Here is an 18,514-nt window from a genome sequence, read left to right on the forward strand (position 1 = left end):
ATTATAACTTAACATATAGTAAACTGTAACTTATCCTTATATAATAAATTAACATATAGTAAACTGTAACTTATCCTATCGTATAAATTAACTTCTCGTAAATAGATGTCTCGGAGGAATGCTTTGGAGAGGTGGCTAAGAAACATGGTAGGAGCGAATTTCGGTAGAAAGAGAGGAGGAATTAACAGTCTGAGGTTGCAAGAATTAGGAGTCTGTGAAGGCTAGAGTCTGGAGTATGGGAAGAATAGCATTAGGAGTCAGAGAAGGCAAGGCTGAATAGCCATGTTTTAAGTCTTTTTTTGAAGGAAGATGGACACTTGCCTGAGGTCCGGTGGTAATGCATTCCATTGATGAGGTTGTCCTGCTGTCGAAAGGGCCCTCTTTCTTAGGGCTGATTTTGCTTGTGGGGCAAACAGGGTGTCTTTATAGGCGCTTCTAATTGGTCTGGATGAGGTATGTGGTGTGAATTGAATAGTGGTGTCGATGGATGTGAGGTTGTGTTTGGCTTTATGGATAATCGTGAGGACTTTGAAGAGGATCCTGAACTTGACGGGTAGCCAGTGGAGGTGCTGAAGAGTGGGGGTGATATGGTCTCTTTTTTTGGTGTTGGTGAGGATCTTGGCAGCTGAGTTTTGAACCATTTGAAGAGGTTTTATGGGGTTGGCTGGGAGCCCGAGCAAGAGGGAGTTGCAATAGTCCAGTTTTGAAAGGATGATGGATTGCAGTACCAATCTGAAATCTTGGAGGTGAAGGAGAGGTTTTAAGTTTCTGAGAACTTGTAATTTGAAGAAACAATCTTTCGCTGTGGTGTTCATCTAATCCTCGTCTTACTGGCATGCCTGTATGTATTGAGAGTCTTGGCTTTGCTTTAAAAAGATATAGGAAAAAGTATTGAAATGGCAACAAGTACATACTTCAAAAGTAGGTCACGATTAACATATCCATGAAATTTCAGCTAGGTGACAACAGTACTGCGCACATCACAGTGCTGTAGGAGCACACCTTCTATTACAGCCTTGATGAAAGCAATTGTGCCACCTGCTGCATTTTTCTGTATGTGCACAGCTCCTTCCAAAGTAGCATTCCTCTTTGTGGTTGCATGCACCCACACACCCATGCATCCCACTACACCTATCTAGGTATTCTAGAAATATACTACAGTACAGTGGCTCTGTAAGTGTTGAGACACTGGTGCCATGTTATTGTGAATTTGCCCACTCAGGAGTGGCTTGCAGGAAAATACTAACCAGGGGAATTTTTTTCAAAACCGGCCCATGGGGTAACTGACATACTCATGCCCTTTCCCTACAGCTCATGTGTCAACAGCTCCCAAAAGCATGCCAAGTTAACCCTGGAACCCAACAGAAATGAGCCAAAATATCTCCAAAATAAACTTCATCTTTCCTAAATAACTAAGAAGTTAAGCACATTCTAGACTAGGGGTGAGCAGAGCTGCAGCCCCCATTTCATCCATGCAAATTGCTTGGGCCCTCTACACATCTGCTTATATCTCTATATATTATAGAGTATATCCTGGATTCCCGGTCTGGCTCTTGAACTAATTGCAAGTAATGATGCTGCCAGCCAGTGTCAGACACTCACACACTCAATCACAAACAGATTTTTAGATTGCAGAAACTTTATTGGCACATACACACTGACACAAACAAAGACACACACTCTTTCTCATGCACATAGACCCTCCAATAAAGTGAGTGTGTGTCTGTGTCGGAGAGAAAGGTACCCACACACTCACGTTTTCTGACACACACACACATACACACACACACACATATATACAGACGTGCAACTGTTGTACTGTTGCTTATGTGCTCACACAGTGATTGCCCCCAGTCCAGCACTGCTGCATCATGATGTAAAGTTCTTGCTTGCTGCCAGCCCTTCCCCACTCTGCAGCAGCCCCTTCCCTTTCCCAATCCCATTCTCTAGGAAACTCGCTAGTTCCACAGCCGCTGCTTCTCTCAGAGCTCAGTCCAGTCACCTCAGACAGAAGCCTCCCCAATACTGCTTAGGCACTTCCTCCTGGCTTGCCCCCTTCCTTCCTGTGTCTCTAGCTTGCCTCCATTTCTCCACAACCCTCCCATCATTCTAGTGCATTCCCATTGACTGCAGGCTACACAGTCTGCTGCTTTTATGGTTCCCAGGCTGTGCTCTACTTACTGACGCTAGGAGGGGATCAGAAGTCACCCATATACTGTTCCCTGGTCGCTTAAAAAGAGAAAATTAAGCCCTAGCCAAGACTGGGGAGAGCCACTAACCCAAAGTAGCACAGCTCCAGATGGAATCCTGCTTTTCCTTGTGGAGCCAGGGCTGGTGCAAGGGTATTAGGTGTCATAGGTGAGCCTTAAAGCCTTGCAGCATTGCATATACTCCTGGCCCCACCCTTACCACAAATAATTTAAAAATATGCATTTATAGTAACAGATTTTACATGAAAGAACATTCAGTGTTCTCAGGTAAAAATATCACTAACAAGATGTATATTATTTACATGCACTGCTATAGTACCAATCAGAAAATGTTGCAAAAATTTAAAAGATACCTGCAGTCATATAGTATTAGGAGGACTATTGTAAAGCATGTCGGCCTTCAGAAAGCTTTAAGTAAACTGAATTACAATATAGTAAACGTCCCATTCGAAAACAGCACTAACTGCTAGCACTCAAACAGTAACAACCCTATCTATAAAAAAGCAACACTGCAAATACTACACCAGGCCCTAAAACACCAATATACCTGATATTAGGAAAACAGAACCGAACAAGCCAAGCTGTTACAGATCCCTACACAGAAACTACATGCTAGCAGAATACCTTACAGACCCTCACCAAATTCTGAATAAAGAAACAAATTGTAAGAAGAAACAAGTAGAAAAAAACAGAATGTAAAACAATAAGACAGATTCTGTATGTAGTGCAACAATGGAAAAAAAAAAAACAGAAACATCACCATTCCCCACTAAACATCAAACAATAACATCAAGATATATAAACCATCATATTAATAAAACCATATTCATAAATGAATACATATTTTAAAGCAGTTGATGAATAGAACATCCAATGATTAAAAACATACAATATTGTTTTTTAAAATTTTCCAGACATCAATAAAATATTTCAAAACAGAAGACACATCAAATAATACGAAATAATTAAAACCAAGGCTAAAAAATTATCCCTTGCTCTCCATACCTGGGAACTTTATACTCTAGTCACCTTGAAATTGTCATAGATTAGTCAGGGATAGGAACTGTGCACAAACTTTCTCCTCTCTCGCATATGCTTTATACAGACACTTAACATACATGTTCATTCTTACATAAACTCCCTTATATTCTCTCTCACATGCAAGCTGACTGGCTCACAAACTGGCTCACACACATGTTCACTGACTCGCTGTTGCTCATACATATGCTCACTAGTTTAAATAGGCCTCTTGCTCACTCATTTGCTGATTTGTATGCTCGTTCTCTCTCACTCACTCACATGCTCACTGGCTCACTCACTCTCACCCATACATATGCTCTGGAAAGCACAGCAAACCTGACTGCATTATGTAGTGCAACAGTGGAAAAACAGAAACATTCCTCATAAAACATTAAACAATAAAGTCAAGAGCTATAAAACATCATTCATACTATTGACACCATTCTAATAAAAAGAATAAATATGTCAAGCAGCCAATAACCAATGAATATCCAATAATTAAAATGATGTCCTTTCGTGGATTACAAACTGTCTAAAAGTCAGGAAACAGAGTAGGATTAAATGGACAATTTTCTCAGTGGAAGGGAGTGGGCAGTGGAGTGCCTCAGGGATCTGTATTGGGACCCATACTTTTCAATATATTTATAAATGATCTGGAAAGAAATATGACGAGTGAGGTAATCAAATTTGCAGATGATACAAAATTGTTCAGAGTAGTTAAATCACAAGCAGATTGTGATAAATTGCAGGAAGACCTTGTGAGACTGGAAAATTGGGCTTCGAAATGGCAGATGAAATTTAATGTGGATAAGTGCAAGGTGATGCTTATAGGGAAAAATAACCCATGCTATAGTTACACAATGTTAGGTTCCATATTAGGTGTTACCACCCAAGAAAGAGATCTAGGCATCATAGTGGATAACACATTGAAATCATCGGTTCAGTGTGCTGCGGCAGTCAAAAAAGCAAACAGAATGTTGGGAATTATTAGAAAGGGAATGGTGAATAAAATGTATCGCTCCATGGTAAGACCGCACCTTGAATACTGTGTACAATTCTGGACGCCACATCTCAAAAAAGATATAATTGCGATGGAGAAGGTACAGAGAAGGGCAACCAAAATGATAAGGGGAATGGAACAGCTCCCCTATGAGGAAAGACTAAAGAGGTTTGGACTTTTCAGCTTGGAGAAGAGACGGCTGAGGGAGGATATGATAGAGGTGTTTAAAATCATGAGAGGTCTAGAATGGGTAGATGTGAATCAGTTATTTACTCTTTCAGATAATAGAAAGACTAGGGGGCACTCCATGAAGTTAGCATGTGGCACATTTAGAACTAATCGGAGAAAGTTCTTTTTCACTCCATGCACAATTAAACTCTGGAATTCGTTGCCAGAGTATGTGGTTAGTGTAGCTGGGTTTAAAAAAGGATTGGATAAGTTCTTGGAGGAGAAGTCTATTACCTGCTTTTAATTAAGTTGATTTAGAAAATAGCTACTGCTATTGCTATCAGCGGTAACATGAAATAGACTTGGTTTTTGGGTACTTGCCAGGTTCTTATGGCCTGGATTGGCCACTGTTGGAAACAGGATGCTGGGCTTGATGGACCCTTGGTCTGACCCAGTATGGCATGTTCTTATTTTCTTATGTGAAGAGCTGCTCCCTAGCCCACCGCCATATGACTGGTGGTTCATCGCGTATCCTATCTAGACTGACCCAAGCTAGGGAGGAATTAAAAAGATTGGAGGTGACAAATCTTGCCCATTCTCTAAACCTGGTCACACAAGAATACTTTGAAAACAGGAATAAAGCAGGGAAGTTACTAGCTCGGAGGCTAAAACAAGCTATGTCTCACAACTTAGTGCTTAAAATAAAAAATGAACAGGATGCCTTGCTGTTTAGTCCATCTGAGATCCGACATAGATTCTTACAATTTAATGAGGGACTCTACAGCTCCGATGCTAATATTTCTCTGAGAAATGTAGAGGAATATTTACATAATATAGATCTCCCATCTCTGATTTGTGCAATGAAAGAAGACCTTGACAGGAAAATTACTACTCCTGAGATTCTGTCAGCTATAAAAGATGTAAAGGTAGGAAAAGCGCCAGGTCCAGATGGGCTAACGACCCGATTCTATAAGCAGTTTTCCCCTTATATTGTGGCAGCATTACAGAAAGTCTATAATTTTATGATGGGGGAGGGGAGGTGGATCATTATTACCAAATTGTAACATGGTAGGTATTCTGTGATAGCCAAACACGGTAGAGACCCAATGCTCTGTGGGTCTTACAGACCCATCTTGTTAATTAATGTCGATCTTAAAATATTAGCGAAGATTTTAGCTATCAGGCTTAGTATTCATATAAATAAACTTATCCATCAAGATCAGGTGGGTTTTATACCTGGAAGGATGGCAAGAGACAACAACAGGAAACTTATAAATATAATGGGGGATACACAAAGAAAATATTCCCGCTCTTTTCCTTTCTATTGATGCCAAAAAAGCTTTTGACCTCATTCATTGGCCTTTCTTATTCACTGTCCTAGAGAATATGGGATTTGGACCTTATTTTCGATCCTGGATAGATAAATTATATGAGACTCCTGTGGTGTGGGTCCAAGTAAATGGGGGATATTCCAATGTCTTCAAGGTATGCAGAGGTACGAGACAGGGGTACCCGCTGTCTCCACTTTTGTTCACTCTGCTTTTAGAGCCACTTGCAATTACAATTAGGAATGATATTTGCATAGCAGGCTTTCAAGTAGGAAATAGGACACTTAAATTACCCCTATTCACTGACAACATTATTTTTATTTTAGTGATCCTCATTTATCCTTAACAGTGATTGAAGAGCTGGGAGCATTTGGTAGAGCCTCCGGCTTCCAAGTTAATTGGGAAAAATCAGAAATCTTGAACATAACCTGCAATGATGAGATGTCAAACTTCCTGAGGGTTCAACATCCTTTCAGATGGGCAAAACAAAAAAATTAAATATTTAGGAATTTTTCTGGGCCAACATCCTGACTACCTCTATGAGTTGAATTATCCTCCCTTGTTGCGTAATCTTTGGAGTGATCTAGAGAAATGGGAACGCCTTTCCCTTTCTCGGTTAGGTAGAATAGCCATAATTAAAATGAATATTTTACCACATCTTCTCTACCCTTTCCAAACTTTGCCAGTTCCCATACTCATCCCTTATTAGAGGTGGCAACGGAGAATCTTTAGCTTTATTTGGAAACAGTACCCCCTCCCAAGGATTCTAATGAAAAGTATGTATACCCCAAAGTCAGAAGGACGTCTGGGGGTACCCACTGTAGAGTGGTACTATGCTGCAGCTCAGCTTAGACAAGCAATTGTTTGGCATAACATTAGTAACCATAACTGTGGGTTATATTAGAGCAATCACAAAGTATTCCCATGCCTTTGGATGCCCTCTTGTGGCAACCAAGTAGAACATGGCGCGACAACTTAAATTTATTACCCACAACCTGGGTAAGACACAACATGTCTTTCCCTGAATGTATGGAAATGTGGCGCTCTAAACTAGTAGGAACCCGGGATTACTTTCTGTCATCTCATCTATTTCACAATATCTTTATTCACGCCGTGCTTACCACTTCCAGCCTTCAAAAAATGGAAGGAAAGAGGCATATATAAGGTGGGACATATTGGGGGAGCAGGACGTCTGCTATCTTTTGAACAGATTTGTGCTCGATATGAGCTTCCCCTAACTGAATTCCTCCTGTACCAGCAATTATCCTCCTTTATGCTTAGTATTTGAATTAAGTCCCATTGTGAAGGGGGTAAATCACTATTTGAAAGCTTTTGTTCCTCGGGGGAGAAAACTTAAAAGGTCCTATATCCAAAATTTATTTCTTATTCACCAATCGGCAGACATATATTATCTTGGGAGCGTGATCTGGGGAAAACCTATTTGATGGAGGAATGGGACAAAATCTCATTGAGAGCCTACAAGGTTTCCATTTCTACTTTAATAATAGAAAATTGTTATAAGATGATGTACCGCTGGTATTACACGCCTGTTAGATTACATATGATGCACCCTAATGTTAGTAATGTATGCTGGCGAGGTTGTGGTAGTGTTGGAACAATATTGCACATCTGGTGGGAGTGTCCTATTATTCATGTACTGAGGAAACGACTAGAGTCCTATCTCTCTACCCTGCTGCAAACCTCTATCGCACTACAAGCGGACACAGCATTATTATATATACCTGACTCAAGATTGGCTTCTGGTCAGAACGCGCTGATTCAGCAAGCTTAGGTAGCAACCAAAATTGAAATTGCAGCATTCTGCAGGCATCAGGTTGTGCGTAGAATTCTCATAAGGTTGGACAGAGTATGCACTGTGAGGAAGCTTTCAGCAACCAAATGGAACAATTTGAATAAATTTAATCTGATCTGGGACCCTTATCTCCTTGGGAACGAGTCTGTTTCCTTATAATCACTATATGCCTAATCATTATTAGATGCAGCTCTACTAGGTTGTGCAACCCTGACATGGATAACCTCTCAAACTTACTTATAATGTCATCTATGGTAATTAAGTTGTTTGTGAACAATAGTGTCTTGAGACATCCAGGGTGGGGAGGGTGAAATTGTTATAATGTAAAACCTTTTGTTTCGTTCAGTTGGATCGCTGTTACTGAAGTTTTATGTATTGATATATCGAAACCAATAAACAAAAAAAAAGTGTAAGCATGTGGTAGAAATCAGTGATAATAGCTAGCGAGGGCTAGGACGGACCTGAGTCTTGATCCTCAGAATTCCACATTTTTCCAAGGGCAACTACTTCACTGGCAAAAAGTTGCATGTGGCCTTTCCCTAGGGAGTACCCCAAGTATTTTATTTCTGCTTTCCCCAAGGCAAATTTTATACAATTTGATATTAGCTTGACTCTCACAGGGACTTGAGCCCAGCTCAACCTATTTAAGTGACCTCTCCAGTCTTTGCTGCATTCATTGTTCTATTGTATAATAATTACATGAACACAACTGGTGCTGTTCATTACTACAGAATGCCAGTTTGTGTGTGTGTGTGTGTGTTCCAGTAACTTGTGGCTAGTCATTCTTCATCTTTCCAGCTGTTAAATATTTTAAAGTAACAAATGTCTCTTTTTATTCAGGATAGCCGTGTTAGTCTGGTGTAGCAAAAATGACAGGAGATGGGTGGCACCTTATAGACTAACCTCGAAAGCCTCATGCTTCAATAAATTGGTTAGTCTATAAGGTGCCACCCGTCATTTTTTCGGGGTTTTTTTTTTATTGTATTTCATAGCATCAATGCATATTTCATGATGAAAAATAAATAAAGTATTTTTTTAAATCTAATTCAACCTTTTCAGGGTTTCTGAGATATGATGGGGGGGAGGGGAAGAAGTGGGCGTGTCATGGTGCAGGGATACAGGAGACTTCATTATGGTTACTCAGATGCTGAAAATGCTGGTGATGCCAGCAAAATGCAGAACCCTCAGGAATAGAATGCTGAAGCCTGGAAGGGGCATCGGCATCTGCCAGAGTATCTGCTTCTTCTACAGCAGTCATGACAAGGTCTGGACTTTGGTTATCATGAGCTGAAGTACCACGATCAGTGGTTCTTATATAAAAATACGTAAATGTCATGTTCTCTAAGAAAGGATGTGTTATAACTGTAGGATGTTTTCATGTCTCGCAGCACCTGCACTAAGGGTGCATGGAAATGCAAGGACCTGCCCTGCCCCAAAACTTGTTCCATTGAAGGCAACTCCCACTTCACCACGTTTGATGGGAAGAGGTTTACATTCCATGGAAACTGCCACTATATCTTAGTAAAGGTATCTATCTCACTTTACATCTGTCTGAGACCCTTACCATGGCTTTCCTCACGATGGCTGATGACATCACAATACATGTCCTACATGACCATGTTAGTTTCTATAAATCAACTTGCATTTCACAGATAATTCCTATACCAGGAGTGTCCAATTCTGATCCTCGAGGACCTTATACTGATCAGGTTTTCAGGAAAATCCTAATGAATATGCATGAAATAAATTTGCATGCACACTGCCTCTGTTGTACGTATGTCTAGTCATGTCTATTCATTAGAGATATCCTGAAAACCAGACTAGTTTGTGACCCTTGAGGAGTGGAGTCGGATACTCCTGTCCTTTACTTTTTCTCTGAAATATACATTTCTAACTGATTATTCTTTTGCTTTTAAAGTCCTATTTTAATTTTAGAATTATGAGGTCCATATTCAGCTGCTGCATGGCTCTGCCACTTAGAAAGGAGGTAGTGCTTGGGTAGAAGGCATTTTCAAAAAACTTGCATGTACTTTTCCAGGAAAATTCTACCGTCAGGAAAGCAGGTAGAAGTAGCTATGTTATTTGAACCCATGGCAAATTGCAAAGAGAAAGTGCCTCTTTATGTTCACTTTGAGACTGTTGCAAAGGCCATGGATATAAAGTATACACGCTTGGTATCTGAATGTGGACAGTCTGAAAATTGCCTCTTTCTTTAGGCAATTGATATTGATATAAGGGCATTACTATACTTAGAGATAAATCAAAAAATTGAGATTGGTGATCTTAAACTCCATCCCTTCTCAGGGCATTCTCATATGGATGGGGTTTATTTGATCACTACCACTAATCATGATGATTCAAACCCAGTAAACTGAGGCAGAACTGAATGAGTCCCTGATACAATCTCAGGTTTTGTTATTTTTAATCCTAATTTCTTGGGTTCAAATTATGATGGTCAGAAATTGTGAGCCAATAAACGTTGTCCACAGAGGTCTGCATTGTAATGTGCAAGGTTTGTGATCCCAGTTTCTGATTAGGATTTTCTAACCTGTCATATTTTAGAGCACTGGTTTCTAAATGTGGCCCTTGGAACGCCACACAGGGCTGGTTTCAGGATAAACAAAATCTGCAACTTAACCTGGTTCTTTGACCATATGAGATATCCTGAAAATCAGATCTGTATGGGGTTCTAAAGTACTGGAGTTGAGATCCCACTGCTATAGAGATTAACAACACAGTTCAGATAATAGATCAAAATTATTTTAGCTGCTAATAAATTATATAGTGTAAAGTGTTTCTTTTATGAAAGATTTATTTTACAATAGCTACACAAAACAACATTGAAATGTTATGGCGCTCTGCTGACTTTTTCTTACAGTTCTTTAAACTCTCAGATATTCAGTGTAGCTGATTATGAGGGCAATTGTCAAACTTCCTACAGAAGTGCAAAGTTGGTGAATACTTTTTACCTGCAGACCCTGTACGAATTTTCAGGTGGAAAACTTTCCCTTTGAAAGTTGCCTAGCAAAAAGTGCCACCCTGGATTTAACAGTAGTTACCCATTATGCCTGTGCTTAGGGTGGCAAACATTTAGGGGCAGGCTAGCTAAAATCTGCTGCCTTCCAGCTCTGCGAAATCTCACTCAGCAGAGAACAGCCCTCTACTGTCCTGTAACAGATCCTTACAGGAGTGTGGGGAGTGACAGTGAAAGCACCAAAAGTGCCTTAACAAATGTGAATCATCTGTCTTCTACTCTCAGCTGCAGGCGAAGGACTCATTCGTAATATTGGGGGAGATCCGTCAGTGTGGGCTACTGGATGCACAGACATGCATGAAGAGTATTACCCTTTCCACTGAAAGAGGAGAAATGGTGAGACACAGCCTTCCCTTTCACTTTTGTCTTGTCAGCCTTGTAGTAGCAGGTAACGCCACCTCAGTATGTCCTGAGCATTCTGTTTCTTTGTTGTTGATGCAGGAATTGTGAGGACAAAAATATCTTTTAGGGAGCCCAGGCTTGTGAGGTAGGAGCACACACTACACTACATTCATTGTAGAGAAAGCAAACTTCAAATATACCAGAGCCTGATCTTCCTTAAAGCTGAACCTATGGCTTCCCTTGCTGCATGGGCATGTGCAGGGTTATGCCTCTTTATCTTTCTTAGAATTTGTGTATCACCTACATACAGAAACTAGGTGATGCATATATCAGACACGCATAAAATAGCGAACAGACAATAAATAACACAACAGACTTCATTAACATCAAAACCAACATGAAGTAAGTCAAATTCTAGTCATTCTGGATACTGTTAAATAAGGCCATATGCTTGTTTAAAAAGAAAAGCCTTTAGTGCTGTTTTGAAAGATTTTACACAGGCTTTCATATTGCTTCCAGTAATGAGTTCCAAAAGATCGGTTCTGCCAAAAGAGCGTTCTTGTGTTTCGGCAAGCTTTGTTTGCTTGGCTGATGTCAAGCAGGCCACGTTGCTGGGATCTCAGTGCCCGAGACAGGTGGTACATTCTAACCAGCGCATTAGCCCAGGGGCACCCATTAGTGATCAGTTTATGTACCGTAGCTCCAATTTTATATTGTACCCACCGAGCTACTGGAAGCCAAAGTAGATCAATTAAAACAGGAGAAATGTAGTCACTGCGCCGTTTCTAAGAAATTAGTCTGGCAAATGAATTTGATAAAAGCTCCTCTAATTAGCTGTGCAAGGCACTATGCGCACAACTTTACTTGCACACAGGGGAGGGGCAATTTTCAAAGACTCCATTTCTATGAGAAAAGCATGGTTTTACCTTTGGAAATGGCTTGAAAATTATCCTTCCTGTGTTTTGTAAATATTTGGGAATCTGTTATACTGGCGAGCATTTTGGCAGATTGAAGCTAGCCTATGTTACGTGTCCCCTTACTGTGTGCACGAAAAAGCGACTGACGGGGTTTTTCACGTTCCCTTTCACAGATGTTAGAAATTCACACCTCAGGAGCAGTGCTGATTGACAAAGTGGTTATCCAGTTACCTTTCTCTTCAGGTAAATCCTCCCAACAATTTGACTTAACAGAAAAGTAAAAGGACTTGTAGACAGGACTATTAGACAAAATAAACCAATCAAAAAGAGACACAGTACCTGTTGTACTAGAAACCAGAGAATGTCGATTGTGCGTAGCAGTTGTTTTTTGTTGACCTTTTTATAACATATGTCTTCAAAAAGTCCCAAACCTGTAGAGATTTCTGTAAACCCACAGGGACCTCCATGCAAAGCAGGGGTTCCCAACCTATAACACATGGAGCTTGTTTTTCCAGCCCCCTCATGGCATTTCATTCCTGCGGCTGCATCTGGCCCAGAAAAAGAGATCTTTTTCCCTCATGTGTGGTAGAAGCAGTAAAATGGCTGGCAGGGTTTTCCAGGCCCTCCCATGAGGCAGGACAGACAGTGCAAGACAGAACCATTGGTGAGGTTTCACAGGCCCTGGCAGTGGGTAGTAATGTGTATTCATTTCTTTTTTTTCATAAATTTTTATTGGCACATAAAGATCATTACAACAAGCAAAAAGTACAAGAAATATAACAGTGCAAAAAATACAATGTGACTTAACATGGACAAAATATGGACAATATGGCTTAACATGGACAAATATGGCTTAACATGGACAAAAAGCAAAATTAACACAGTCTAAGATCCATACTTCAACTAGCTTTAACTCCGACTGTGACCTTAAAGAAGCCATGAAAATATAAATACAAATAAAAAAGAATACAAAAAAAGAAACAAAAGTGTAGCATCCCAAATGTTACGGGCGCGTCCGCCATGCCGCTGACGGGCCGAGGGTCCCTGCCACCTTATGAACACTGCACCAAGATTGATTGAATCCCTGTTGGTCCCCCAGATGCAGCCACCGGCGAAACACGGGTCCGTGTTGGGGCACCTTGGAAATTGCTTGTTGTGTTAACATTATGCAGTGGAGTTGCCGCAATAAAATTTAGAATTTGTTCTCTCATAAAATGATTGGAATCTCCTTTGATCAGGACTAAAAGTTCTATGCTCTGCACTTTTGTGATTTTGAACTTCCAAAGATCCCATGGAGTCTCGTAAGTGGGGACTCTCCGAAGGCAGCATCAAAATGGTGTCCCTTCCTGGGGCAGTAGATTTTTCCTCACAGCTTGAATCTTTTAACAAGGACGATGACAAATGCTGTCATCGGCACACCTAGACTCAAGGATATTTCTTCGGCCAAAGGAGTCGGCGTTTGCTCCCTGCCAGGCTCCAAAGTGGCCCGTCCCTCCAATGTTATCTGTAGAGGAGACACGAAAAATGGCTCTATCCATTGCTGTCGAAGATCAGGTAACAGGGAAGATGTCGAAGCTTCCCTTAATCTTGCTTTCCTCTTTGTATGCGGTATTTTAAAAAGTAAAGAAAAGGATGAAATTGAGGCATTCACAGGGAGAGCATCTAAGCATGCACTCTAGACTGCGGCCATCTTGGTCCCTGGCTGTGGGTGTTTTTGTACCTGTAGTCATTCTAAGGAACATATGTGCCCACCCTCCCTTGCTTATTTTCAATAGAAGATCCCTTTCCCAAGTGCTTATAAAAGTCCCCTCCCACCCACAATAAACACCTTTCCCTCTGAGAAAGCAAAACGTTCAGCAAGGCATGCCAACACAAAGGAAATTTTATCCACATTTGGGAAATAAATGGAAGCTAGAGTTAAGGAGCATTCTGCCACCTTACCATTTACAATACTATATCATCCCCTCAGGTATATTTTAAGTGAGACGTGAAAGGAAAACGTCTCACTTAAAATATACCCACTCCTCCCTTCTTAACAATATCGGAAGCAAAATAAGGGGAGAAAATATACTTATTCCTTATACAAAATTATTTCTTGAACAAAATAAACCAAAGTTTTCATTTTAACAGCTTCCCTGAGAATCAAACTCTTTTAATTTGGGGGATTTAGCCCTTTCACATTTAATGAACAATTCAAAAGAATGGGACAGGACAACATGAGAAAAACATTGTTTTCAACTGGGTCAGAACTTCCCAGCCAATATATAGAACAACTTGTGGAATAGGCCACATCAAAGAAGAAAAACCTCCACATAAAACCTCTCCCTACACCCTTTATATCTAAGGGTACCAGAACTAGCACTGGGAATGAGCCGATGGCACCCAGCCTGACACTCGAGGATGGGAAGGAAGAACAAGCCTCCCAATATCCCACTCTCTCGGAAAGAAGTGAAACCAATTGATAAGTAAAACCTGGCAGAGAAAGAGAGAGAATGCAGAAGAGCCACCCCAAAGATAAGGAGCAAAAAAGAGAAAAGTAAATTAGGTTCCACTCCCACTCCCCAAGAAATCCAATAAAAGGACACACAATAAAAACCCGGAAGCCACAATGTATTGGAACAAGAATATAAAAAGAAAAGGAAAAGAAAGGGTGAAGGATGCAGGAAGAGGACATAAAAGAGAGGGAATCTTCAGCAAGCATACAGCCTTCTATAAAGAACAGAATATCAACAGTCAACAACGAAAGGCAAAGAGAGAGTGGAAAAGAGATGGTATGAATTCCCAAAATGAGACAAAAGAGAGCAAAAATAGTATAGCGCTTAATGATCAGCTAGTGTCGAATGGTCATCTCTCCATCAGATTGCTCTGGAGATCAAAAATTCAACCTCTTCCTCTGGACTTTATAATGCCTCCTTCTTCTCTGCTGGAGACAAACTCCGATGGAGAGGAAGGGCCCCCTTCTGGATCTTGTTCGTCCTGCCATGCTATTAAAAATCTCCTTCCATTCCTCAAGAGTTGAGATGCAGAACTCTACAATCCTAGATGAACTACAAAGTGAAAGGAAAGCTCCATCTTGTGAAGGGTAACAGGTATTTGAGCCCTTTGTGCTGCGATATAGGTAATGCAACTTTGAGGGTGAACCCACAAGGCATATGCCAGCAGCTGGTCAACGCACCCTGTAGCTGGACAGTCTAGAGCTTCACCTAAATCAGCTGCCTCCCATGTAAGTTGAGCCCTTGGGTTCTGAATGATGGCAGGATTTAGACAGGCTCCTAGGGCGGTGAAGAGAACTAGAGTCTAAAGGCACACTGGTGTCAGGGCAGGCAGCAGATTAACAGAGTCAGAGACAGGCCAAGGTGGGACCACTGAGAGGAGAGGATCACCTTGTTGGTGGCTGAAATGGATCACAGGAAACCTGTGAGAGAGTCAGCTGGATGTTTAGATGATCAAGGAATTAAATGGGCACTTAAGAAAGATAAGGCCATCGCAGAAAGACTAAATTAATTCTTTATTTCAGTGTTTACTGAGGAGGATGTTGGGGAAATACTTGTTCCAGAGTCTGTTTTTAAGGGTGACGATTCAGATGAACTGACCAGAATCACTGTAAACCTGGAAGATGTAGTAGACCAGACTGACAAACTGAAGAAGAGCAAATCATGTGGACAGGATGGTATACATCCCAGAGTTCTGAAAGAACTAAAAAATGAAATTGCAGACCTGTTACAAGTAATTTGAAACCTATTATTAAAATCATCCGTTGTAAGTGAAGACAGAAAGGTAGCCAATGTAACCCCAATATATAAAAAGGACTCCAGAGGTGATCCGGGAAACTCTCGACAGATGAGCCTGACTTCAGTGCAGGAAAATGTTATAAAGAATAAAATTACAGAACAGATAAATAGCCATGATCTAATGGGACATAGCCAGCATGTATTTACCCAAGGGAAGTCTTGCCTCATGAATCTGCTATATTTTTGAAGGACTGAATAAACATGTGGATAAAGGTGTATTTGGATTTTCAGAAGGCATTTGACAAAGTTCCCCCTGAGAGACTTCTAAGAAAACTAAAAAGTCATGGGTTAGAAGATGTCCTTCTGTGGATTGCAAACTGGTAAAAAGGAAACAGATAATAGGATTAAATGGTCTGTTTTTACAGTGGAGTACCTCAGGGATCTGTACTTGTATAAATGATCTGGAAAGAGGTATGTTGAGTGAGGTGAACAAATTTGCAGATGACACAAAATTATTCAGAGTAGCTAATCACAAGCAGATTATGATAAATCTAAGCATGCACAGGAGGACCATGTGAGACTGGAAGATTGGGTGTCCAAATGGCATAAGAAATTTAATGTGGACAAGTGCAAGGTGACGTATATAGGGAAAAATAATCCATGCTGTAGTTAGGTTCCATATTAGGTGCTACCACCCAGGAAAGAGATCTAGGTGTCTTAGTGGATAATACATTAAAATTGTCAGCTCAGTATGCTGTAGAGATAAAAAAAAAAAAAAGCAAACAATGTTAGGAATTATTAGGAAGGGAGTGGCGAATAAAACGGTGGATGACATAATGCCTCTGTATCGCTCCATGGTGAGACCATACCTTGAATACTGTGTGCAATTCTGGTTGCCACATCTCAAAAAAGATATAGGAGCCCTTTTTAAATATTGGGGTTACATTTGCTATCCTCCAGTCTTCAGGTACAATGAATGATTTTAATGATAGGTTACAAATTTTTACTAATAGGTCTGAAATATCATTTTTTAGTTCCTCCAGAACTCTGGGGTGTATTTACTACTCTTCAGTTTGTCAATCAGGCCTACCACATCTTCTAGGTTCAACTTGATTTGATTCAGTCCATCTGAATCATTACCCATGAAAACCTTCTCCATTACGGGTACCTCCCCAACATCCTCTTCAGTAAACACCGAAGCAAAGAAATCATTTAATCTTTCTGCGACGGCCTTATCTTCTCTAAGTGCCCCTTTAACCCCTTGATCATCTAACGGTCCAATTGACTCCCTCACAGGCTTTCTGCTTTGGATATATTTTAAAAAGTTTTTACTATGAGTTTTGGCCTCTACAACCAACTTCTTTTCAAATTCTCTCTTAGCCTGTCTTATCAATGTCTTACATTTAACTTGCCAATGTTTATGTTTTATCCTATTTTCTTCTGTTGGATCCTTCTTCCAATTTTTGAATGAAGATCTTTTGGCTAATATAGCTTCTTTCACCTCCCCTTTTAACCATGCCGGTAATCGTTTTGCCTTCTTTCCACCTTTCTTAATGTGTGGAATACATCTAGACTGTGCTTCTAGAATGGTACTTTTTAACAATGACCACGCCTCTTGGACATTTTTTACTTTTGTAGCTGCTCCTTTCCGTTTTTTCTAACAATTTTTCTCATTTTATCAAAGTTTCCCTTTTGAAAGTTTAGCACGAGAGCCTTGGATTTGCACACTGTTCCTCTTCCAGTCATTAAATCAAATTTGATCATATTATGATCACTATTGTCAAGCGGCCCCACCACCGTTACCTCTCTCACCAAGTCCTGTGCTCCACTGAGAATTAGATCTAAAATTGCTCCCTCTTTCGTCGGTTCCTGAACCAATTGCTCCATAAAGCTATCATTTATTCCATCCAGGAACGTTATCTCTCTAGCGTGTCCCAATGATACATTTACCCAATCAATATTGGGGTAATTGAAGTCTCCCATTATTACCACACTACCAATTTGGTTAGCTTCCCTAATTTCTCTTAGCATTTCACTGTCCATCTCACCATCTTGACCAGGTGGACGGTAGTATACCCCTATCACTATAGTCTTCCCTGACACACAAGGGCTTTCTACCCATAAAGATTCAATTTTGTATTTAGTCTCATGCAGGATATTTATCCTGTTGGACTCTATGCCATCCCGGACATAAAGCGCCACACCTCCTCCCGGGTGCTCCTCTCTGTCATTGCGATATCATTTGTACCCCGGTATAGCACTGTCCCATTGGTTATCCTCTTTCCACCATGTCTGTGAGATGCCAATTAAGTCTATGTCATCATTCACTGCTATACATTCTAATTCTCCCATCTTACTTCTTAGACTTCTGGCATTAGCATACAAACATTTCAAAGTTTGTTTTTTGTTTGTATTTTCATTCTGCTTTTTAATTGGCTGGCTAAGTTTAGACCTGCTCTATGGCACATCTGTTTTAGTTGTACAACTTATGTGGCTAAGTTTGAATAACAGCAGTTAACTGCATACGTTGTACAGCTAAGTCAGTCTGCTCCGATCCGCCCACTTTATGCTCACTTCTTATGTAGAAAACCTTTTAGCCATATATGGCTAAGGAGCAGCCACTGAACACGGGTATATTCAATGGCCGCTACTTAGACACATAAGTTCCGCTTATCCAGCTAAATAGCAGTGAATGCACTTTGAATATCGGGCCCATAGAGTTTTATAGAAACAAAGAAGATGTCAGCAGATAAGGTTCAATTGTACCATTCAGCTTCTTTGTGGAATTCATATTACTGCAGTGCATGTACATTGATAATACTCTAGAAATAGTCCAAGTTACATTGCTTATTATTATTATGATGATGATAATCAAGGGAATGTTAATGGAGTTCAGTATCCTACATGTCTAAATGTAAACCGTTGTGATGGTATATAACAATGACGGTATA

The 18,514-nt window shown here is 40.4% G+C and overlaps 1 protein-coding gene across 3 annotated transcripts in view; it reads left to right on the top strand.

Moving 5' to 3' along the window:
* The window catches only part of LOC115079264 (mucin-5AC-like), a 264,061-nt gene that overhangs the window by 71,705 nt on the left and 173,842 nt on the right, over window positions 1-18,514 (top strand). For all 3 annotated transcript variants that reach the window (XM_029582610.1, XM_029582612.1, XM_029582611.1), the window contains exons 10-12: window positions 8,928-9,066; window positions 10,799-10,909; window positions 12,006-12,075. In XM_029582610.1, the coding sequence (XP_029438470.1) occupies window positions 8,928-9,066; window positions 10,799-10,909; window positions 12,006-12,075 (320 nt within the window). The remainder of the gene's footprint in view (window positions 1-8,927; window positions 9,067-10,798; window positions 10,910-12,005; window positions 12,076-18,514) is intronic.

This window comes from Rhinatrema bivittatum, chromosome 17 (assembly GCF_901001135.1).
Source record: "Rhinatrema bivittatum chromosome 17, aRhiBiv1.1, whole genome shotgun sequence".
Lineage (NCBI taxonomy): Eukaryota > Metazoa > Chordata > Amphibia > Gymnophiona > Rhinatrematidae > Rhinatrema > Rhinatrema bivittatum.